The sequence below is a fragment of the Bufo gargarizans genome, chromosome 5 (genome assembly GCF_014858855.1).
Source record: "Bufo gargarizans isolate SCDJY-AF-19 chromosome 5, ASM1485885v1, whole genome shotgun sequence".
Taxonomy (NCBI): domain Eukaryota; kingdom Metazoa; phylum Chordata; class Amphibia; order Anura; family Bufonidae; genus Bufo; species Bufo gargarizans.
The window spans coordinates 418,833,118-418,858,322 of NC_058084.1; the positions used below are offsets into that span (position 1 = coordinate 418,833,118).

Genomic DNA, 25,205 nt, shown 5'->3' on the forward strand with positions numbered 1-25,205 from the left:
AAATGTCCCCCATATGCCCGGGCCCCTCACAATGAATCTACTTACCTGATTCCCCGCTCCCTGCGCTACTCCTTGTCACCCGCGATGCTAGGGAGGCTTGTCCCCGTCCCCGCCTGCCATTGGCTGCTCCCCCCCGACACTGGATGTTTTCATCCGCGCACGGGGAGAAGCAGCAGCGGCGGTGTGGGGACCAGGAGTGGTGCAGGGAGGGGGGGGAGCGGGGTAAGTATATTCATTGTGAGGGGTCCGGGCATATGGGGGGCATTTTTTAGTCTAGAATAACCCCTTTAAAGGTTGATATACATTAAACCTTTTCTGTTCTTCCAAGGTAAAAATGCAACCGTCATATTATTTCGGATGGATTTGCATCTTACAGTATTAATACAATTCCAAATTGCTAGAATCTCTAATGCTAACCCTTTCCATACTCCTGTGGATGTTAAATGTTAGAAAATTCTGCAAGTTTCCTCTGTAATCGCACTATGATAAAGCATTATTCATCAAATAGAATATTCCTGCTAGATCCTGAGACTTTCTTCACCAAAGTTTACTTTAAATCCTGCCTGATTTTGTATTAAAGTTAGAAAACACTTCAAAATCCATATCCCACTATCTCCTCGTAACATGGTCAGCGCAATTATACTAGAAAAGGAAAGCGAAAAGCAACAAAAATGATACTGCAATGGGGAGCTGAGAGCGGAATAAAATATGAACGCGGGTAGATAATGAAACCTACCTGACATCACTAAACACATTCATCTGCTGTTTCAGGAGCACGGCCACCTCGCTTAATAATTCCAGACCCTTCTCCGCAGTCAGGGGGCTGTTAAGAGTGAGCAGAGAAAAAGCATTAGCAAAAAAATGGAACTCATCAATAGGCGAAAGGCTTAAGTCCCAAAAGAGTTATCACCTTGGCCTTTCAAGATATAAAAGCCATAGCTTGCTGTATTCCTGTCACATTGAGAGCGTGATATCTAGGGAATAGGGATCAGGTGCTTTGGAGAACATGATGAATCACCTGAATTTCCCAGCAATAGGACAAACAATATAGTGTAAATGAAATCCTCAGGAAGTGTGAGATGTCCCCAATCCATCCAAAGATGAACTGTCATATGTGTATATATACGGTATATATATATATATATATATATATCACATAAATGTCACAACATAGTATAACAGACAAAATAGATGGATAGATAGATAGATAGATAGATAGATAGATAGATGGATCAGCAACCTCTGGAACTCCAGGTGTTCTGAAACTACAAATCCCAGAATGCTCCATTCACTTTTATAGGAGTTATAAGAACTTCTGAGCATGTTTGCATGCTGGGAGTTGTAGTTTCACAGCAGCTGGAGTGCCGAAAGTTGCTGATGACTGAGATAGTAGATATGAGATAGATACATAATAGGTAGGTAGATAGATAGATAGAGCTATTAGATAGATTGATATAGATAGATATTAGATAGATAGATAGATAGATAGATAGATAGATAGATAGATAGATAATAGAGATGTAGATAGATAGATAATAGAGATGTAGATAGATAGATAGATAGAGATGTAGATAGATAGATAGATAGATAAATAGATAGACCAATTAGATAGATATTAGATAGATAGATAGATAGATAGATAGATAGAGCTATTAGATAGATTGATATAGATAGATATTAGATAGATAGATAGATAGATAGATAGATAATAGAGATGTAGATAGATAGATAATAGAGATGTAGATAGATAGATAAATAGATATATCGATTAGATGTGAGCAGTTGGCTTGATGGACAGCTATTCCTCTCTACTCCACCATACACACGCACGCTCCCCTTGGCTATGCGTGCTTATCTCTCGTGAGAACAGAGGATCAAGCAAGTTGAAGTTAAACATGTCCAATTCTTCTTTCCCTCATCCTCTGGAGCAAGGACATCCCAATACACATTAGGTGATCAGCTTCATCCACCAAATCAGCAGGTTCAGCCAACTTTCATTTAACACATATGGCCAACATATAAAGTGAAGAGGGCGTCTAAGGCAGTTCGACAGAGACTGGTGTCTAAAGGTAAGACCAGACGTACAGGTTTCCTAATGCAGTTTTGGAAACCAAAACCAGGAGTGAATAAAAAAAAAGAGAAGTCATATCTGTCCGTTATACTTTCTCTCCTTTTATGATCCACTCCTGATCAGGAGATGTAACTGTGTGACAAAACCCGTAGAGTGCCATCTGCTCATGTTGAAGGCTCCATATACCATAAAATGACATATTAGACATACAATGCATTCAGGGTCTTTCAGACCCTTACACTTTTTTCACATTATGTTACATTGCGGCCTTCTGATAAAATATATTTTTTTAAATCTAGTTTTGCCCCATCCATCTGCAATCAATTACCCATAATGAGAAAGTGAAAACAGAATTTTAGAAATGTTTGCAAATGTATTAAAAAAGAAAAGTAATATTTCTAATGGACATAAGTATTTAGACACTTTGCTATGACACTTGAAATTTATCCCTAGGAGCCTCCCATTTCTCTTGATTATCTTTGAGATGTTTCTACACGTTGACTGGAATCCACCTGTGGTAATTTCAGTTGATTGGACATGATTTGTCTATGTAAGGTCTCACAGCTGACAATGCATAGCAGTGCAAAAACCAAGCCATGAGGAGGAAAAACTGCCTATAGAGCTCACAGACAGGATTGTGGCCGCCATCATTCGTAAATGGAAGAAGTTTGGAACAACGAGGACTCTTCCTAAACTGGCTGCCCCACTAAACAAAGTAATTGCAGTAGAAGGGCTATGGTAAGAGAGGTGACTAAGAACCCAATGTCTATCTGTCAGGGTTCTAAAGATCTTGTGTGCAAATGGAAGAAACCGCCAGAAGGTCAACCATAACTCATTCGCTCCCCAATAACATCCCTACAGTGAAGCATGGTGGTGGCAGCATCATGCAATGGGGGTGTTTTTCAGCAGCTGGGAGACTGGTCAGAGGTGAGTGAAATGTGAATGGAGCAAAGTACAGAGACATTCTTAATGAAAATCTGATCCAGAGTGATCTGAACTGAGCCAAAGGTTTACCTGCTAAAAATAAAATGAACCTATGCACAAAGCCAAGAAAACACAGGAGTGGCTTAGGGAAAACTCTGTGAATCTTTTGCCAGAGCCCTGATCCCAATCAAAGATCTCTGGGGAGACCTGAAAATAGATGTCCAGAAATGACTAGAAATGACCCACAGCTCCACAGCAAATTTTTAAATGCCCCCGCCCCATCCCCCAGAAATTTCAGTGCAACCCCCTCCTCCCATTCAACCCCAATTTCTGTGGCTATTCAAGATCGCTCTCTCAGACAAGGCCTGGCAGCCGTTTCGTCCATTTCCTACAGTCTCACTGTATGTAATGTAGCTGTATAATACTGTTGAGGGGGCCCAGACAATAATATCTTTTAGTCCTCCTCCTGGGTGGGTCCCTGCTGAGTTTGGCCCCAAAGCAGCCACTTCCCCTGCTTCCTCTATAGCTACGTCCCTGCTGTCCACTGATAATCGCCATCCAACGTGACAGAGCTTAAGAGGATTTGCAGAGACGAATGGCAGAAACTCACCAAATCAAGGTGTGCAAACCTTGTGGTATCATCCCCAAGAAGACTGAAGAATGTATTATCTGCCAAAGGTGTTTTAACTAAGCACTAAGTAAAGGGTCTGAATACTTATGTCAGTGCAAGATTTAAGTTTTCCTTATCAATAAATTAGCAAACTCGCACGATTTCTATTTTTATTTTAGCCCAAGGTCGCAAAATAACAAAATGTAAGAAAAGGCACTATATACTTCTTTGAATTTTGAAATTATTTCCAACTAAACCTTGAACAAATGAAGCAACAAACCTTGAACAAATGTTTATCTCAACCCAACATTAATTTTTTGGTGCAACAAAAGTTTGTAGAAATAACATAGTAACATAATTTATAAGGCTAAATAAAAAGACATTTGTCCATCCAGTTCAGCCTGTTATCCTGCAAGGTGATCCAGAGGAAGGAAAAAAAAAAAAAACTTTGAGGTAGAAGCCAATTTTCCCCACTTTAGGGGAAAAAAATTCCCTCCCGACTCCAATCAGGCAATCAGAATAACTCCTTGGATCAACGACCCCTCTCTAGTGGCTATAGCCTGTAATATTATTACACTCCAGAAATACATCCAGGCCTCTCTTGAACTCTTTTAGTGAACTCACCATCACCACCTCCTCAGGCAGAGAGTCCCATAGTCTCACTGCTCTTACCGTAAAAAATACTTTTCTATGTTTGTGTACAAACCTTCTTTCCTCCAGATGCAGAGGATGTCCCCTCGTCACAGTCACAGTCCTGGGGATAAATAGATGATGGGAGAGATCTCTGTACTGAGCCCTGATATATTTATACATGGTTATTAGATCTCCCCTCAGTCGTCTTTTTTCTAAACTAAAAAAAACAAATTTTGATAATCTATCAGAGTACTGTAGCCCATCCATTCCAGTTATTACTTTAGTTGCACTCCTCTGAACTCTCTCCAGCTCTGCTATGTCTGCCTTGTTCACAGGAGCCCAGAACTGTACACAGTACTCCATGTGTGGTCTGACTAGTGATTTGTAAAGTGGCAGGACTATGTTCTCATCACAGGCATCTACTGTTCATTCGTTAGCATGATAGTAAAGATACAACTTCGACATATGTGTATTTTCTAAACTCAGAAATTCCTAGTTAAAGTATGAAATTCTTAATGGACGTTTCTTGAGCTTTTTCATCTCTTTTTATTTCGATTTATGGTAATGAATTAGGTATTAGTGTGACAGTACAAACAATCTGTATGTATGCTAAAAATGCTAGAAGTTGACACTAGAAACAGAACGCATGGTGAGTATATTTTATGTATTTTTAGACCTGCCTACTTAAAGTCCTCAAACCCCCCACGATTAAGGAACTGTGGATCAGTGGTTAGCGCTGTTGCCCTCTATCACTGGAGACCTGAGCCTGAATCCAACCCATGTACACAACCGCATGAAGACTTTTTCCCCCTTTGTGTGGGGATCATCTGTGTTCTCCTACACTTCTAGAATATGTACATTACTATGAAGCTGTCCCAAATCAGACAGTGAGCCCAATTGCTCCAAAACCCCCCCACCGATTATCATAAAAATGCTGATCGGCAGCACCTCTTCTTTTATAAGCAGTGGATATGCTGCCAACATAATGTAAAGTGTATGGGATCATAGCAATCGTCTGTTCCCCATGTGCTTTCTATCACCCATTTAAAGGCTGTTTAAACTAATGCTGATTGACTTGTTTTATCGACCATCGGCCCTCGTTATGACCCAGTATTGGGCCATGTAAAAGGACCCTTAGTGCTAGGTAATCAACATAAATGAATAAGGTATGCACGTATTGTAGACTTTAGGCTTATTTCACACCTGCCAGCCAGTCCAGCTGAGTGCAGTGTTTTTAGTCAGGCTGATTCTCGGCATATTTGCCAGGTAGCGGCCGGATCTCTAGTAGACCCCATTATAGCCAATGGGGTCAGACGGGAGGGCGGCAGTTTCTGGCAATGCCTGATCTGGAGACCTCCTGCAGGCTGTTCTCTACCAGAACAGTCTGTCGGTGGTCCAAGCTGCAAGTGTAAAACTAGTCTAGCTATTCAAAACCATTATCTGCTTTCCTAGGATCCTGAAGTGAACCCTAAATTTTTTTTGCCTTGTATATCCCAAATTTTCCATAAACTTAAATAATTTAATGTGAAATCAGGTTGTATTACCTGTTGTTCCTGTAGCTTGATAGTATTCACGTTATGTAAAAGACAGAAAGAATAAACTCAGCTCTGCTACATGTGTACATACATTTTCATTTGCACTTCGTATTACTCACTAGATGAACCGCTCCCCCCTTCGATGATCTTTTTTTTTTCTCCCTTCATGTTAATTAAAGCTTTTCTTTTCACACTGTTATTGTGTCAGTGGCTCCTGCCTGGCATTCCCCCATTAGACCATTATTGTTCCACCAACTCCCTGCTTGGCCCGGCATTGACAAGACAAGAATACGTTAAGGTAGGAGTGTGGAACAGCTGCAAACTCTTAATGCTCATTTACGTGTTGTTCCAGTCTCCATGGAGTTAAAAAAAGGCACAGCTGAAAGCATGGGTTATAAAATAAAGGGAATATTCTATTTATTATGTAGTTCGAGCAGAAATAAGGGGTTTATTTTTACACGCAGTGGGTGAGGAAGTGATTGCTAAGCGGAACGCAGCGGTGGAGGGTCAAATCCCAGCAGTTTGCGCACAAGCAACATGAAAAGGCATTCACTGCTTGCGGATTGACGTCACGCGTTATCTGTATGGAAGGGACGTATGGAATTAGGAAAAAATAATAAAATAGCGCCTATTCATCTACGGCCTCGGAGGTCTAACATCTAGAACTAGCAACTTTTCTGACCTACACTGTGATCTTCTAGGCTCCGTTCTCACTAAGTAGCTGCCGCAGGTAATTGCCGTGTAAACAACAGCTCTTCGGAAGCATGAAACGAGCGGCCGCCATTGCATGACGTTCTCGAGCTTTCTATCTCAATTGTCAGAATAAATATTATCTCTAAATTGAACGGTGCAGAGCTAATGGGCAATTTGGAGGAGACAAATTATGTCATTTTCCACCGCTATCCTTTTCTCTAACAAGCATTTCCCAGAGACCATTTTGTGCTGCCGCTAAGAAACACTAGAGACTAAATTGAACAAATGTAGATGTGTCTTTCCCTATAACAATACTTGTCCAAAGTGGGGGGTGGGGGGAGGACGATATCATCTCGGTTGAAAAAGTTCAGCTTAGGTCATGTAATTGAGCAGCTTGAATTCCTACAAAATGATACAACGCTCACTGTCCAGACAAACATAGACAGTGTTCTCCTAGACGAGGCCAATAAGGGATTACGGTTGCAGAGAATAAGTCCACAGATATGAAATATTGCTTGGAAAGAAGGAGATTAAAGTGTTCAAAGGGATTATCCCATGACTAATGTAAAAAATGAAAATCAGACATCATATAGTACATGACAATCTCTTTCTAACAAAGCTAGAACCAGCCCTGTACCTCACATGGATCCAGAGATCTCCCCATTCATTGCTCTGCTGGATTTATATCAAGCTGACAGCTCAAGGGGAGTGTCCTTTCTACTGCAGCTCAGGGGGCGTGTCCATGCTCTGCCTATCACAGCTCAGGGGGTGTGTCCATGCTCTGCCTATCACAGCTCAGGGGGCGTGTCCATGCTCTGCTTATCACAGCTCAGGTGGCAGTTGAAGGGTGAAACTGAGCATGTGTGTCCATCTCAGTGAGCTGGACAAAGAAATAAGAAAAAAAAAAAACAGTCGGTGGCGCTATACAACTAGATTTTATTGGATAAAATTTGGCTATGCCTAATTTTTAATTACATGCAATTACAAAAGTACTCAGATCCAGATGTAGGTGTGAAAACTGTAGGATATTTTTCATGGGACATGAGTCCTTAAGTCATCAGTATGTGATTGGTGGTGGTCTGAACCTCGGTACCCCCTCCAATCAGCTGTTTGGAGAGGACATGGCACTCTGGTGAGTGGCATGGCAATGACTGGCAGTGGCTATCCAGTGGACGGCGCTGTGCTTGGTATCGCAGCTTAGCTCCATTCATTTGAATGGGACTGAACTCCGCCTAGGCGTATGGCGATGAATGTGACGTCACTGGCCTAGGAAGCGGCTGTGATGCTCACCTCTTCAAACAGCTGATCTGTGGGGGTGGCAAGAGTTGGACCCCTACCGACCAGATACTGATGACTTATCCTGAGGAGAGTATTAAACGCTCAGGCGACCCCTTTAAACCTCTGTTAAAGATGCTCTTAATCCTATATATGTAAAATAATATAAATTAAAATAAATAATTAATAAATACCGTAAATTAAATTTAAATTTTTTTTTATAAAATAATAATGCAAGCAGAGAATATAATCAATATACTGATGAACCTGACAATCATCTTGTGGTGCCCTGTTCAATGTCCCCACATCAGTAGCAATAAGCACAATACTGGAGTAGAGGATTTCTAATCAGATGTCATCCTTAGGCCTCTTTCACACGACCGGTTTTTTTTTTCCGTTTTGCGGGCCGTTTTTTGCGGTCCGTATACAGTCCGTATACGGAACCATTCATTTCAATGGTTCCGCCAAAAAAACTGAATGTGTTCCGTATGCATTCCGTTTCCGTATTTCCGTTTTTCCGTTGAAAGATAGAACATGTCCTATATTTGGCCGCAAATAACGTTCCGTGGCTTCATTAAAGTCTATGGGTCCGCAAAAAAACGGAATGCATACGGAAATGCATCCGTATGTCTTCCGTATCCGTTCCGTTTTTTGCGGAACCATCTATTGAAAATGTTATGCCCAGCCCAATTTTTTATATGAAATTACTGTATACTGTATTTGCCATACGGAAAAACGGAACGGAACAACGGAACGGAAACGGAACCACAACGGAAGCAAAAAACGGAACAACGGATCCGTGAAAAACGGACCGCAAAACACTGAAATGGACATACTGTCGTGTGAAAGAGGCCTTATATTGTTGTTTTATGAAACTAATCCCTGTATGAATGTTCTATCACCTCCTATGGCTACGTGGAACATCCCTTTTATGAGGGGAGGTTGGTAAGAAGATGTTGAAGGTGTCAAAGGCTGAAATGTATGTATGGACTGTAGCTGATTGCCTCTGTTTGCCGGAGCCAGGGCACTTGAGTTTAGAGAAGAGGTTGCCTGTACATCATTAGGAAAAATGGCCAAAACTCTTGCCCTAAATGCAAACGTAAAGGGACATTCCAGTTTGCATCAACATCCTTCAAAATAAATCATTTATGAAGGCAGCTGTCATTTTACAATGTTCCACCATGTTGGTCCTCTCAGTAACAGCATCATATGTACTAAAAATCACATCTTATGACCATGACAGCAAATAACTTCACAGCCATATGACGCTGTGTCCAAACGTGATGCCACTCAGGGCTATATTAACCATAGGGTGCGCAAAAGCACGTGCCTAGGGCGCCGGCCAGCAGGGCGAGCAGAATCAATGGAGAAAGTATTTTTTTTTTCCATTTGTTTTCAAACTAGTGGGATGGCACTCTGCAATAAAACATCAGAGTTGACTATGGACCAGGACTTGCTCTGCATCTATTGTACTTACTACACAGGAGCTGCAGGACATCAATGCAGGATGGGGCAGAACTCAGCAAAGGACAGAAGTGGTGGAGGACCTGTGATGATGAGAAGGATTCAGTGTGAGAGCCAGAGAAATACTGGGAGTTGTAGTTCTCTAATGTTATACCCACTCCCTGCCTGGCAGGATGGAGTGATATTATTTACCTGAGACTGTATGTTAGAAGGACTGAAGGGAAAGGAGGGCCGTTATTTACATGGGACTGGGTGAGGGAATGTTATTGAAGGTGGCTGGGTGAGGGAATGCTATTTACATGGCAATGTATGTTGGAGGGGCTGGAGGAGGGAGTGATGTTGTTTACATGGGACTGTATAGTTGCAGGCAGCTGTGAGAGGGAGTGATGCTATGTACATGGGACTGTATGTTGGAGGGGGCTGGAGTGAGTAATGTTATTTACATGGGACTGTGTGTTGGAGGGGCGGAAAGAAGGGGGAGTAATGTTAATTACATAGGACTGTATTTTGGTGGGGGCTAAAAGGAGAGGAGTGATCTTTCTTACATAAGGCTGCGTGTTGGGTTTCAAAGGAGGAAAATGTTATTAACATGGGACTTTATGCTAGAGGAGTCTGTACGGAGGGGTTGATGTTTCTTACATGGGACTGTATTCCGGAGGAAGGGAAATTATGTTATTTACACTACATTTACTGGGGCATTATAATTTCTCGGGGCACTACAGGGAGAAATATAACTACAGGGGCACTGCAGGGGGCATTATAAATGCTGGCAGCACTGCAGGGGCCATTATAAATACTGGCAGCACTTCCGAATGGGGCATTATAAATACTGGGGACACTACAGGGGGCATAATTGCTGGGGCTACAACAGGGGGCATTATAAATACTGGCAGCACTGCAGGGGAGCATTATAAATACTGGCAGCACTGCAGGGGGCATTATAAATACTGGCAGCAGTGCAGGGGCCATTATAAATACTGGCAGCACTGCAGGGGGCATTATAAATACTGGCAGCAGTGCAGGGGCCATTATAAATACTGGCAGCACTTCCGAATGGGGCATTATAAATACTGGGGACACTACAGGGGGCATAATTGCTGGGGCTACAACAGGGGGCATTATAAATACTGGCAGCACTGCAGGGGAGCATTATAAATACTGGCAGCACTGCAGGGGGCATTATAAATACTGGCAGCACTGCAGGGGGCATTATAAATACTGGCAGCACTGCAGGGGCCATTATAAATACTGGCAGCACTTCCGAATGGGGCATTATAAATACTGGGGGCACTACAGGGGGCATAATTGCTGGGGCTACAACAGGGGGCATTATAAACACTGGGGGCACTTTAGGGAGTCTTATTACTAGCTATAAAAGGTAATTCAACTGTCCTGAGTAAAGGGTTGGAACACTTTTCCTTTTCAATAAATTAGCAAAGATTTCCAACATTCTGTTTTCACTTTGTCATTATGGGGTATTTAGTGAAGAATTATGGGGGGGGAAACTTACTGTTTTTAACCATTTCACATTCGGGCCATTTCCCCCTTCCTGACAGAGCCATTTGTGCAAATCTGACAGGTGTCACTTTATGTGGTAATAACTTTAAAACGCTTTTACTTATCCAGGCCATTCTGAAATTATTTTCTCGTCACATATTGTACTTCATGACAGTGGTAAAATGGAGTCCAAAAATTTCCAAATTTCAGTTTCTCTAGTTTTATAATAGATAGTAATACATCCAAAAATTGTTATTACTTTACATTCCCCATATGTCTACTTCATGTTTGGATCATTTTGTGAATGTCATTTTATTTTTTGGGGACGTTAGAAGGCTTAGAAAGAAAATCTTTAAAAAAAAATTCCGAAAAATTCCAAAACCCACTTTTTAAGGACCAGTTCAGGTCTGAGGTAACTTTGTGAGGCTTACATAATAGAAACCACTCAAAATGACCCCATTTTAGAAACTACACCCCTCAAGGTATTCAAAACTGATTTTACAAATGTTGTTAACCCTTTAGGTGTTCCACAAGAATTAATGGAAAATGGAGATGACATTTCAGAATTTCACTTTTTTGATCGCTTGGTGTTGCACTTTTATTGATGTAGGGTGACATCAATAAAATAAAATCGTTTTTATTTTATTTTTTTAATGGTGTTCACCGGAGGGGATAGGTCATGTAATATTTTTATAGAGCCATTCGTAATGGACGTGGCAATACCTAATATGTATACTTTCTTATATTTATTTAAGTTTTACATAATAATATCACTTTTGAAACAAAAATAAATAAATCATGTTTTAGTGTCTCCATAGTCTGAGTATATGACTTTTTGATCGCTTGCTATTACACTTTTTGTGATGTAAGGTGACAAAAGATGGCTTTTTTGTGGCACTGTTTCTATTTTATTTTGTTTACAGCATTCACCTTAGAGGTTAAGTCATGTGATATTTGTATAGAGCTGGTTGTTATGGACGTGGCGATACCTAATATGTCTTTTATTTATTTATTTCACTTTAACACAATAAATGTTATTTATTTATTTTTTAAGCGATTTTCTTACTTTTTGTAAGATTTAAGGTGACAAAAATGGCTTGTTATGACACAGTTTTTATTTTTTATGGTGTTTATTCAACAGGGTGGCTCATGTGATAAAGTTATAGAGCCGGTCATGACGGACGCAGAAATACCAAATATGTCTATTTTAGCTATTTTTTCTATTTTTTTTTATTACTTAATTTATATGTGACCCCAATAAGGTCATACAAGACCTCTGAGGGACATTTGACTTTTTTTTTTTCTCTATTGATTTCTCCTGTAACTGGGGCTGACAAGGTAGCCCCAGTTACAGGGAAAATACACCCCCCCAGAGAGGCTGTACAGCAGAATACAGCTCCTGCACTCTCCCGGCCCCGGTGGTCACATGACCACCGGCCGGGACAGGAAGCGCAGGTGAGCGCTGTGTATGCAGCGATCTAGAAAGCAGGGACACCTGGAAACTGTCCCTGCCTTCTCTCTGGGGTGCCCTGCTGTCAGGGACACCTGGGAACTGCAGTCTATGGAATTTTTACAGGATGTAATGCTGCCTCTGGCACGGCTTTAGATTTTGCTTTGACAGTGTTGGGATCTCTGCGATTTCACCCCAGGGGCTCCAATTAGAAAGGTAGAGGAACCCATCTCCCTCTGCTAACCCCACAGATGCTGCAGTCCCTATTGACAGCAGTACCTGAGGGGTTAAATAACCAGCATTGAAGTAATCTCTATCCCCATTAATTTTCAACAGGTGTCAGCTGTTTTACAATTGAAGAGAAAACCACGGCACTCTAGTTGCTGTTTCGTTAAATGATTATTTATTTGAAACCTTTTTTGATTTTTTTAACTTTTAACCTTCTATTAGCAGAAGGACCCGGGTTTGCATTGGTATATTTAATCTATTTCATTTAATGTTTGTGTGTATCGTTAAAAGATAGACAGTATCCACTATAACAGTGACATCTACAGTATCCCGCCCCTCTAACAGTGACCTCCACAGCGCTCTCCCTTAACAGTGACCTCCACAGCGGCAGCCCCTTTATTAATGACCTCCACAGTACTCCGTCTCGTTAACAGTAATTTCCACAATAATCCGCCCCCGTAACAGTGACCTCCACAGATGTCCATTCCCTTAAAATGTGACCACCACAACACCCCACACCTTTAACAGTGACTTTTACAGCACCTCGCCCCTTAACACTGACCTCCATAGCGGACCGTCCCATTAACTGTGACCTCAACATATCCCTGCCCCCCTTAACAAAGACCTCCAAAGCACCCGCCCCTTTAACAGTGAACTCTTCAGCATCCCGCCCCTAACATTGACCTCCACAGCAGCCCGCCCCTTTAACAGTGACATCCACAGCATCCAGCCACCTTAACAGTGACCTCCACAGCAGCCCGCCCCTTTAACAGTGACCTGCACAGCGGCCACCCCTTTATTAGTGACCTACACAGTACCCCATCTCCTTAACAGTGATTTCCACAACACCCTGTCCCCTTAACAGTGGCCTCTAGACAGTGATGTGCCTAGGGGGGTAAATTACTGTGTGGGGGCAGTGTGTGGGAAATTACTGTGTGGGGGCAGTGGGGGGTAAATTACTGTGTTAGGGGCAGTGTGGGGGAAATTACTGTGTGGGGGCAGTGTGGGGGAAATTACTGTGTGGGGGCAGTGTGGGGGAAATTACTGTGTGGGGGCAGTGAGGGGGAAATTACTGTGTGGGGGCAGTGAGGGGGAAATTACTGTGTGGGGGCAGTGTGTGGGAAATTACTGTGTGGGGTCAGTGTGGGGAAAATTACCATATGGGGACAGTGTGGGGGAAATAACTGTATGGGGGGCAGTGTGGGGCAAATTACTGTGTGGGGGCAGTGTGGGGGGAATTACTGTGTGGGGGAAATTACTGTGTGGGGGGAAGTGTGGGGGAAACTACTGTGTGGGGGCAGTGTGGGGCAAATTACTGTGTGTGGGGCAGTGTGGGGGAAATTACTGTGTGGGGGAAATTATTATATGGGGCAGTGTGGGGGAAATTACTGTGTGGGGGCAAATTACTATAGGTGAATTACTATGGGAGGCAGTGTGGGGGAAATTACTATATGGGGCAGCGTGGGGGGCATTGCTATTGGGGAGGCACTGTAGGGGCAATTCTATTATTTCTGGGGACACTATACAGGGATTATTACCTGGAACACAATAGAGGGTGTTATTATTACTGGGGACACTCTAGGGGACATTATAGTTGCTATGGACACTATAGGGACATTTGGGGTAATTTATCAAACTGGTGTAAAGTAGAACTGGCTTAGTTGCCCATAGCAGCCAATCAGATTCCACCTTTCATTTTTGACAGTTTGATAAATGACCCCAATTATGTCTACTGGGGTCACTATTTTTTCATCAGTATAGTACCTGGGGCATTGGGGGGCACAACGGGCACAGTATTGGGGGTGGCAGGAGGATGACACTGTGGAAACACCAGGATGGGGAGGTTGATGGAAAAATTTAGAACTCTTTAACGTGTCTGTGTTACAAACTCTGTAGAGAAGAGATGCGGCTGAAAGAATTTGTCATGGCGGTCTAACAGAGTTGAAGAGGAAAGAAAAGGTCTACATGACAAGAGATGTCCCTGGATGTAAGAGGTATGTGGTCAAGTATTGGGGGCGGTGCCAGAGAAAGGACCCGCCCTGGGTGCCAAACGCCCTAGGCACGCCACTGACTCTACAGCAATCTGCCCCTTAGCACTGACCTCCATAGCGGACCGTCCCTTTAACTGTGACCTCCACAGCAGCCTGCCCCTAGAGTGGCCAGTGGTCCGGTTTTAGGCCAGACAGTCTGGCTTTCAGACTCTCTGTCCTCCGTCCGGCGCAGGGCCTGGACGAACACAGGGATGTTCTTTTGAACAGCTCACTCTCAGACAGCAGCACTGTGCTGTCTAAGCATGAGCTGCAGGGAGAAAGTCACACTCCCTCCCACCCCTGCAGCTGACATAATTTGACTTTTACCTTCATTTTTTCAATCCCAGTCGGCTGTGGAGTGGGAGGGAGCATGGTCTAACCAGGTCGGGGCATGGCTTAGCAGGACCTGGGGGTGGGGTTTTTAAGTCCGTCTTTTGAGGGTGGCCTGAATGGCCACCCTACCTGTGCCCTTAACTGTGACCTTCACAGCACTGAGTTCCCTTAACAGTGTCATCCAAAGCGCCCTGCCCCTTTAAAACTGACCTACAGTAGTGAAGAAAAATGGCTGGGTTGTTTTGGAAACCTGGTGTAAAACTGTGTGTATGTGGAGACTAAGTGCCTGCGATCTTCTATTGGCTGATAAGGGTCATGTAACCGTGTGTATGGCAGTTGGGATATGAGAAAAAAGACCTGCAGGCTTCTATTGGCTAATGTAGGTCATGTGATGTGCCATATTTGCATTTTTTGGGGGAATATCTCAGGAATGGTACGCCCTAGAGAGCTGAGACCCGGTCTACACCTCATGTAGCTATGTGCTAAATTTTGTGATTGTAAATGCAACGGTGCGGGTTCCTTTAGCGGACATACATACACTCAGCTTTATATATTGGATTTGGCATCAATGTAACATTTTAACGTACACCGAACCAGCAGGATAAAGCTGAAAAAGATTTTTCCAATTTTAACATATTTACTGGTTGTCACAGTTTTCATGCTCTCCGGTTTCTTCACCATCTATTGATGGGCGTGATGAATGCATGTCCTAACTCAACTCTGATGCAAGTCTGAACCAATTACAACTCAGGTGACACTTTGTAAAAATCAATTTCAGGTATTCACCTGCGAAGGTCAGCGAAGATTACTAAAATTTAGAAAGGCCCCCTTAATGTAGTAATGGAGCAGAATGGATGGGAATTAACTCCCCAGGGCTATTAGAGGAAAAAAGATCTAGATGTGTCATATGGAATTCACATCAAAATACGCCCCTATTTCCTTGTCTGCTGCACAGACTTAGCAAGAAATCAGAGGTGACAGGCTAAACTGATCCAGGTTACATGATACTTTCATACAAATTAGATATTGGATTAGGCAATGTGCACAAACAGTGTAGAGTCATAACAAGCATGGACGCAGCGAGGGACATTGAGATATATTATTTTGTACACATTCTAAATGAGGGGAAATGCTTACCAAGAAGATCCAATTTTATTCTAATTTAAGAGAAAATACAAGCATGCAGCTGAAATTAAAATCTAAGGGGGTGATTTGTCATCTCCGTGTGCCAGAAAAGTGGTGGAAAAATTGCAAACAGCATGTTCGTGACTTTTTACATGTCACTTGCAACAAATTTTTATCAAAAGGGGCAATTCTGCACTGTCTTCTGCACTTTCTGAAAAGGGGTGTGGTGAGGGAGGGGAGTGCGCAAGTCGGGGGGGGGGGGGGTCATCACATTTATCTTAATTTGCACTGGTTTTCCTTCAGAACTGCCATAAATTTCACGGTGCGGTGCGCATAATTCGTGTTGCATTATAAATTAGTCACATCCTCCGGCAATGCAGGAGACAAAGAACGGCATAAAACCAGTGTATGATAAATTTCCCCTTAGATTTTTATCATTATAGCTATTCAGTATTAGTTTTTGTTTTTAATGAACATTCATATTTGCAGGGAAATTAAAATGAATAAAGATTAATGAGGGTTGTGGTCCCCTCACAATTGACTTGATCCCAGTGGGTCTCAGTAGTCTCAAAGCATCAAAACCCTCTTAGTGCTTCTTGACTGTTTCCAAGTCAGATAATCAAGGATACGAATCATAAAATACAGGACAAGCTTTCATGACTCCAAGAATCGCTATGGGATCACAGTATTTCCATAAGTTAGAGACAACTCTTACTTTTCTCTTTGTGGCCCCATACTCCCACCCCCATGTACACTGCCCAATCAGAAAAGCCAATGGTTCCATGTATACTGTAGGGCCTATAGGGGACATTCCTGACTCATGCATTGACATTATTCAATAATTCCCGAAACCAGATATCTTCATCACTAACCAAAGACATGGTCATCAAAGCCTTTAGTGGTGTCTGGGATGTCACTATCCTTGAGCCCCTGGGATGTCATTTTTTTATTGTATTTATAATAAGTCTGAATTAATAAAGATTTACTCATAACATTTTCTGTTAAAGTGAAGTATGGGCATATCTTAAGCTGGAAAATTTGGAGTGTACTAAAGCTCTAAATTGGAAGTTTAAAGCTTTAAGTTCACCCTGAAGACTAAGTCATGGTTGAGATCATATACAGCCTGGGACAGGATTAATGTGGCAAGTGTTTAAAAGGGATATTCAAGGATTTTATTGTTAATAGCTTAGCCTCAGGACTGGCCATCAGTATCTCATCAGCAGGAGTCTGACACCCCGCAACCCTGAAGATCGGCTGTCAACTACACAGCTCTGTCCCCTACACCAGTGTTCCTCAACTCCAGTCCTCAGGACTCACCTGCCGGTCATGTTTTGGGAATATCCAACAGAATAAATACCTGTGATAATTGCTGATGCATTGACACTAATTATATTACCAGCTCAATACTAAAGAAACCCTGAAAACATGACCAGCAGGTGGACCCTTAGGACTGGGGCTGAGGAACACTGGACTACACAATGGAAAGAGCTGTGGAGATCCAGCTAAACTTCTGGTGTCAAAAACAGCTGATCAGTGGGTGTGGGGTGTCAGACACCCAATCAGATATTGGTGTTAGTAGAATCCTGGAAAACCCCTTTAAAGACTTCCAGTGTTCAAGTGCATCAATAAAATAGGCCAGTGGAACAAAGATCTACGCCATATGGAAGCTTCATACATCGTTGTGTAATCCAACTTATATTCATGCAAAATTCTGCGAACTCTGCCTTGACATCAAGTTTAGGGAGTTTACCAGTGCAGAGAGTGGAATAGAATTGTTTCCCAGCCCATTAGCTCCTAGAACATTTCAATAAACAGTACGTGGAAATATATTTATTAGAGTTTCTCTGGTCATTTTGCCATTCCAGTTACCAGATTTATTGATTTTGACAAAGATGTTTTGAAGCCTGCTTACCTGAAATTGCTATTATGCATTCTTCTATTTTATATAGCAGATTGCTTTTAGTGTGTTATCTGCAAATACAATTCTCCTCAAGGATTCCTCAATGTGGGCTTGATAGCTGCTTTATACGTCTTTGTGTGTTTACTGTTTGTAAGGCCAGTGGGGTAGGAAGAATATGACATGATCACAGCACTTGAAGCAATTGTTCTCCAAATGCACTGGTATCAATAATTGCTCTATGTAAATGAGTGTGATTAAAGCATTGGTGGATCTGTCATAAGGGGGAAAACAACAGGTCTAGCAATAAAAGTCTAGGAAATACCGTATTTTTCGCTTTATAAGACGCACTCCCCCCCCCAAAAGTGGGGTGAAAATGTCTGTGCGTCTTATAAAACGAATACTAGTGAGCGCTTCCATTATGGAAGCGCTCACTAGTATGTATTAGGAGCGGGGAACGAAGCAGGTAATATGTACCCTCCCTGGTCTGCGCCACGGCTCCTCTTCACAGCTGTCACGCTCTCATCTTTCTGGCCTGCGCTGCACTGTCCTGACCCCGTACAGCGTCAGGACGTAGTTCGCGCACTATGACCTGACGCTGCACGCAGTCATGTGACAGTGCAGCGCAGGCCTGGAAGATGGGAGCGCGACAGCTGAAGAGGAGCCGCAGGACAGGTAAGATGATTTTTTATTTTTGTCTGATCTGAGGTCTGGTGGGCTATTCTGAGGTCTGGGGGTACTGATGGGCTATTCTGAGGTCTGGGGGTACTAATGGGCTAATCTGAGGTCTGGGGGTACTGATGGGCTAATCTGAGGTCTGGGGGTACTGATGGGCTAATCTGAGGTCTGGGGGTACTGATGGGCTAATCTGAGGTCTGGGGGTACTGATGGGCTAATCTGAGGTCTGGGGTACTGATGGGCTAATCTGAGGTCTGGGGGTACTGATGGGCTAATCTGAGGTCTGGGGGTACTAATGGGCTAATCTGAGGTCTGGGGTACTGATGGGCTAATCTCAGGTCTGGGGGTACTGATAGGCTAATCTGAGGTCTGATTGGGGGTACTGGTGGGCTAATCTGAGGTCTGGGGGTACTGATGGGCTAATCTAAGGTCTGATTGGGGGTACTGATGGGCTAATATGAGGTTTTATAAGGCTCTGAGAGGGCTGATATGAGGTCTGATGAAAAATATTTTTTCTTATTTTTCTACTCTAAATTCTGGGGTGCGTCTTAACATCACCGTCTTATAAAGCGAAAAATACGGTATTTGGTAAGGTTAGTTTCACACAAGCACTGTGAGATCCGGCAGGCTGTTGCGGCAGGGAATCTCTGGATCTGGCATTGCTGGAAGCCACTATGTTCCCGTCTGGCCCAATTAAACAATTATGGGGACCGGTGGAGATCCGGCCGCAACCTGGCAAATATATTGGCAGGACGAAAACCCCTAAATTAGTTATGTTTAGCAGGATTATGAAGCCTCGCTCATTTTTTAGACAGGTTCACACTGTGTGTTGGAAAAAATGGTGTAGGGGCTTCGTAAACATGGCATTCAGCTCAAACACATGGAGTAGCATTTACTAAAGTCTTTGCTAATTGTTCATTATTGTGGCATAAGGTGCAAATTATGGCGTACAGCATATTTGTGCCTTTATGAACTTTTTGCAACCTTTCTAAAGTGTTAAGAAGGGGGGGGGGGTGACTTAGCTGGGGGGCCCACCAGATTTACCGTAAATTACACCAGAAACTAGCATAAAGTCTCCCGATGAAGCTGAGGCGAAACGCGCGTTGAGGTTCCTATCCTGACCTGTGCTGCTCCTCTCACCCCCCATCATGTCCTGCGGTATACATTGATTTGATTACAACTATTTATTTGGCTCATTTCACCCTCTTACCATAGGGTCTTTCACTGCTATTTCTTGAGGGATTAACTTTTCTCTCCTGCTCTTATATTTAGCCTTTGCTGTATTTCTATCTTTGGTTATTGGCTCTATTGAGTGATAGATTTCACCCTAGAGTTTTGTTCCTTTTAGGGATTTGTACACGTTTAGATTATATTTTTATATGCTACACATTGGGCCATATAATTATTGATATTACTTCTTTGATTGGATAATGTATGCATTCATAACTTTGTTGTGCTTGACATGTTTTACAACTTTTGGTGGGCGATAGCGGCATAGGCCAGTGGATTCTGGCATTTGCCTTTCTGCTGGTGTTCCCTGCTATTTTTTTATTTTTTTATGTACATTATGATATGTTATGTTATTTGTTGTAATAAAATGAACTATATTTATGATCATTTAGGGCATTTTGTTGTTGTTTGTTTGTAAACAACACTGTAGGTATACAAAGTATGGCTTAAGCCTACACCAGCCCTTAGCTGGTGTAGATCTGAGTTTCTGGTGCATGGAAGGCCAGAGATGCACTCAATTAATTAAGAGGCATCTGCTTCTTAATAAATACATTACAATGAATGTGCTGGGCTGGCTATGGCTGCCCCCATGGTGCACACTCCCAGTCCCAGTTTCTCCCCACTTTTTCGAAAAAATTGGTTAGCAGGGCTCTAAAGTAAACCACTATGAAGTCAAAAATTTTGCACAAGCATGCGTCTGCCAAACTTTGCAACTTTTTTTATGCCAATTTTCAAGCAGACAGGGGTTGATACATTTTCTCCGAGGGATATAAATACCCATTTCTTACCACAGAGACTGTGCTATTATTACGATATCTTCCGAATACGCTCTCTTAAACATCACCTTAGGTACTGGTGCGCACAACGAGAGCCACCTAAGTGACTATTTACTTTGTAGGCTTGCTATCTTATCTACTACTATATGCCCATGATCACTGCTTCATCTCATCATTAATCACTTAGCAATTGTGTGAGACCCTATTTATCCCGTATCCCAGAATTGACAGCAAAACGACTACTGATACAAATACAGAACAACGACCAAAATGAAACAAATTTCACAAAAATTAATAAATGAATTATATTTGAAAGAAATATGGGACTAGGACGAACAGCTATATTTTGTTACTTATTGTTTATATATTTTCTTATGGAAACCTGTAGCGTTCAGAGTGCAAGAATCAATTTCAATCACTCAATGGTAGAATCAAGAGCCTTCTATTTCAAGGGTTCAGAAAGCACTAACATAACTCAAAATGGCAAATCACCCCGGCGAATACCATGCTTAGTCCTCTGAATATTTTACCAGCTGAAGATGAACAGTCATTAAATTATTTTAGGCCAAGATGCATGGAAACTGTGCTAAAATTACCCGGCGAAATTGCTGTACCCCTTCCATGTGTTGCGAGGTCAATTTAAACATTACAGCTTGAGATACATCCCTGATAGCAATTCTTACCTCTGACTGAATGGAAAAATGGCTCATTTCATTTAACCTGGGGAAGCTTGGCAGAAAGAAGCAGACATTTCAGCCCCATAGACTATAATAATGGATTTCAATCCCAAGTCTCTTGGGTGTGATCAATCCGTCTAGTGAATAATAAACTTTAAACATTGCTTTATAAGGAGCTGGCTGGAAAGTCGCTTTTGAAAACAAAAGGAGGGATAGAAACACAGAGATTGGGGAGATTTATGAAAACTGGTGTAAAGGAAAACTGACTTAGTTACCCACAGCAACCAATCAGATTCCACCTTCCATTTTTCAGAGCTCCTTCGAAAATGAAAGGTGAAATCTCATTGGTTGCTAAGCCAGTTTTCCTTTACATCAATTTTGATAAATATCCCCCCCCCTCCCCTCCCTTCCCAGCATCTATTCTTCTGGTTAAATTTAACAGAGATGTGTGCCGTAAGCCAGTGACAATCAGCCATGGTATAGATGTATTATCGTTAGGGAACAAATTCCATAAATTCTGTTCATGAGTTGTTTCTTGCTGGGTATATTTTGTAGTCTATGATCAGAACAGGGAACTCATAATGAAAATAAAATGGTACATATAGACCCATATACCTGCCATATCTAGTTCCTAATTTTCCTATACAGCAAAATGATAAAGCCCTTAGATTTATCATTTATTTTAAAGAGGAGCTGTCACCTCTCCTGACATGTTAACATAGAGCTATAGGAATAGATGCTCCAGAATTGTTATTACATGGGGAATGCAAGTAGTTACTAAAACAGACCTGTCAGGAGAGGTGACGACTCCTCTTTAACTAATGGTGACATTGCATCCGGACCTGCTAGGGCAAAACTACAAAACTATAGCACATTTTTTCTCCAGATGGACTTCAGAAGAATGTGGCCTAGAGACTAGTGTCAATGAGAATGTAATCGGTGTACTCTCTCTACTCCATATTTTAGAAGAATATATTTGATAATGTAATCTTGATTAATTGCTGGTACCCCATGAAGAAGCTATAGTATGTTTGTTCATTTTTAGCTGAGAAGTGGCAGTGCATGAAGAGACACTACTCTGCTGAAATTAATAGGGGAAGGCTGTATTATATATTTTTGCATCCATATCATATTCAAGAGAGACATGTAACAGGCTTCTCCCAATGGTTGCCTATCCCTTTAACAGTTATTATATCACTTTGCAATGGACAGAAATTTAAAATCAAGGCTAGGTATGTGGACTAGACATCTATTTTTTTAGATAAACATAGAAACATAGAAAGTGTCGGCAGATAAGAACCATTTGGCCCATCTAGTCTGCCCAATATACTGAATACTATGGATAGCCCCTGGCCCTATCTTATATGAAGGATGGCCTTATGCCTATCCCATGCATGCCTAAACTCCTCCACTGTATTTGCAGCTGCCACTTCTGCAGGAAGGCTATTCCATGCATCCACTACTCTCTCAGTAAAGTAATACTTCCTGATATTACTTTTAAACCTTTGCCCCTCTAATTTAAAACTATGTCCTCTTGTAGCAGTTTTTCTTCTTTTAAATATTCTCTCCTCTTTTACCTTGTTGATTCCATTTATGTATTTAAAAGTTTCTATCATATCCCCTCTGTCTCGTCTTTCTTCCAAGCTGTACATGTTAAGTTCCTTTAATCTTTCCTGGTAAGTTTTATCCTGCAATCAGGGGCGTAGCGTGGGGGGGGCCGGAGGGGCCGTTGCCCCGGGCGCCAAATTGCAGGGGGCGCCAGGCATCCGAAATTTCAATGAGGGCTACTGGAGCCTATGGCTCCCGTCCCCTCCGTTATGCCCCATAGGCTTCAGGCCTAGTGGCCTGAAGCCTATAAGGCAGTAGAGCGATGCAGGACTCGGTCACGATAACCTCACTGTGACCTCCTGCGTCGGGTCTCGCGAGATGACACGATGACGCGGTGCAGGAAGGCACAGTGAGGCGTTTGTGACCGCCTGCGCCGGGAACAAGCGGGGATGGAGATAGGTAAGTATTTTTTTTTTATGTTAACTTACCTAATTGCAGAGGCTCTGGGGGCAGTATGGGGGGTGGGAGAGGAGAGGAGAGGACTGGAGCAGAAAGGCTATCCTATTCAATGACATTGGCACAGTAATAAGAGGGGGCGATTATATTAGCAAAGAGGGGGGCCAGTACATTAATAACAAAGAGGGGGCCAGTACATTCTTAATAAAAAGGGGGCCATTATATTTATAATAAAGAGGGGGCCAGTACATTATTATTATTAATGTAATGACCCCCTCTTTATTATTAATGTAATGACCCCCTCTTTATTATTAATGTAATGGCCCCCTCTTTGCTATGAATGTAATGGCCCCTCTTTATTATTAATGTAATGACCCCCTCTTCATTATTAATGTAATGACCCCCTCTTTATTATTAATATAATGGCCCCCTCTTTATTATTAATGTAATGGCCCCCTCTTTATTATTAATATAATGGCCCCTCTTTATTATTAATGTAATGACCCCCTCTTTATTATTAATGTAATGACCCCCTCTTTATTATTAATATAATGGCCCCCTCTTTATTATTAATGTAATGGCCCCCTCTTTGTTATTAATGTAATGGCCCCTCTTTATTATTAATGTAATGACCCCCTCTTTATTATTAATGTAATGACCCCCTCTTTATTATTAATATAATGACCCCCTCTTTATTATTAATATAATGGCCCCCTCTTTATTATTAATGTAATAGCCCCCTCTTTATTATTAATGTAATGGCCCCCTCTTTATTATTAATGTATTGGCCCCCGATTTATTATTAATGTAATGGCCCCCTCTTTATTATTAATGTAATGGTCCCCTCTTTATTATTAATATAATGGCCCCTCTTTATTATTAATATAATGGCCCCTCTTTATTATTAATGTAATGACCCCCTCTTTATTATTAATATAATGACCCCCTCTTTATTATTAATATAATGGCCCCCTCTTTATTATTAATGTAATGGCCCCCTCTTTATTATTAATGTAATGGCCCCCTCTTTATTATTAATGTATTGGCCCCCGATTTATTATTAATGTAATGGCCCCCTCTTTGTTATGAATGTAATGGCCCCTCTTTATTATTAATGTAATGACCCCCTCTTCATTATTAATGTAATGACCCCCTCTTTATTATTATTATAATGGCCCCCTCTTTATTATTAATGTAATGACCCCCTCTTTATTATTAATGTAATGACCCCCTCTTTATTATTAATGTAATGGCCCCCTCTTTGTTATGAATGTAATGGCCCCTCTTTATTATTAATGTAATGACCCCCTCTTCATTATTAATGTAATGACCCCCTCTTTATTATTAATATAATGGCCCCCTCTTTATTATTAATGTAATGGCCCCCTCTTTATTATTAATATAATGGCCCCCTCTTTATTATTAATATAATGGCCCATCTTTATTATTAATGTAATGACCCCCTCTTTATTATTAATATAATGGCCCCCTCTTTATTATTAATGTAATGGCCCCCTCTTTGTTATTAATGTAATGGCCCCTCTTTATTATTAATGTAATGACCCCCTCTTTATTATTAATATAATGACCCCCTCTTTATTATTAATATAATGGCCCCCTCTTTATTATTAATGTAATAGCCCCCTCTTTATTATTAATGTAATGGCCCCCTCTTTATTATCAATGTATTGGCCCCCGATTTATTATTAATGTAATGGCCCCCTCTTTATTATTAATGTAATGGCCCCCTCTTTATTATTAATATAATGGCCCCTCTTTATTATTAATGTAATGACCCCCTCTTTATTATTAATATAATGACCCCCTCTTTATTATTAATATAATGGCCCCCTCTTTATTATTAATGTAATGGCCCCCTCTTTATTATTAATGTAATGGCCCCCTCTTTATTATTAATGTATTGGCCCCCGATTTATTATTAATGTAATGGCCCCCTCTTTATTATTAATGTATTGGCCCCCTCTTTATTATTAATGTAATGGCCCCCTCTCTATTATTAATATAATGGCCCCCTCTTTATTATTAATGTAATGGCCCCCTCTTTATTATTAATA

The 25,205-nt window shown here is 41.6% G+C and overlaps 1 protein-coding gene across 1 annotated transcript in view; it reads right to left on the reverse strand.

Moving 5' to 3' along the window:
• The window catches only part of PTPRN2 (protein tyrosine phosphatase receptor type N2), a 1,552,619-nt gene that overhangs the window by 687,755 nt on the left and 839,659 nt on the right, over positions 1 to 25,205 (reverse strand). The window contains exon 10 of the mRNA XM_044294005.1: positions 737 to 823. Within this exon, the coding sequence (XP_044149940.1) occupies positions 737 to 823 (87 nt within the window). The remainder of the gene's footprint in view (positions 1 to 736; positions 824 to 25,205) is intronic.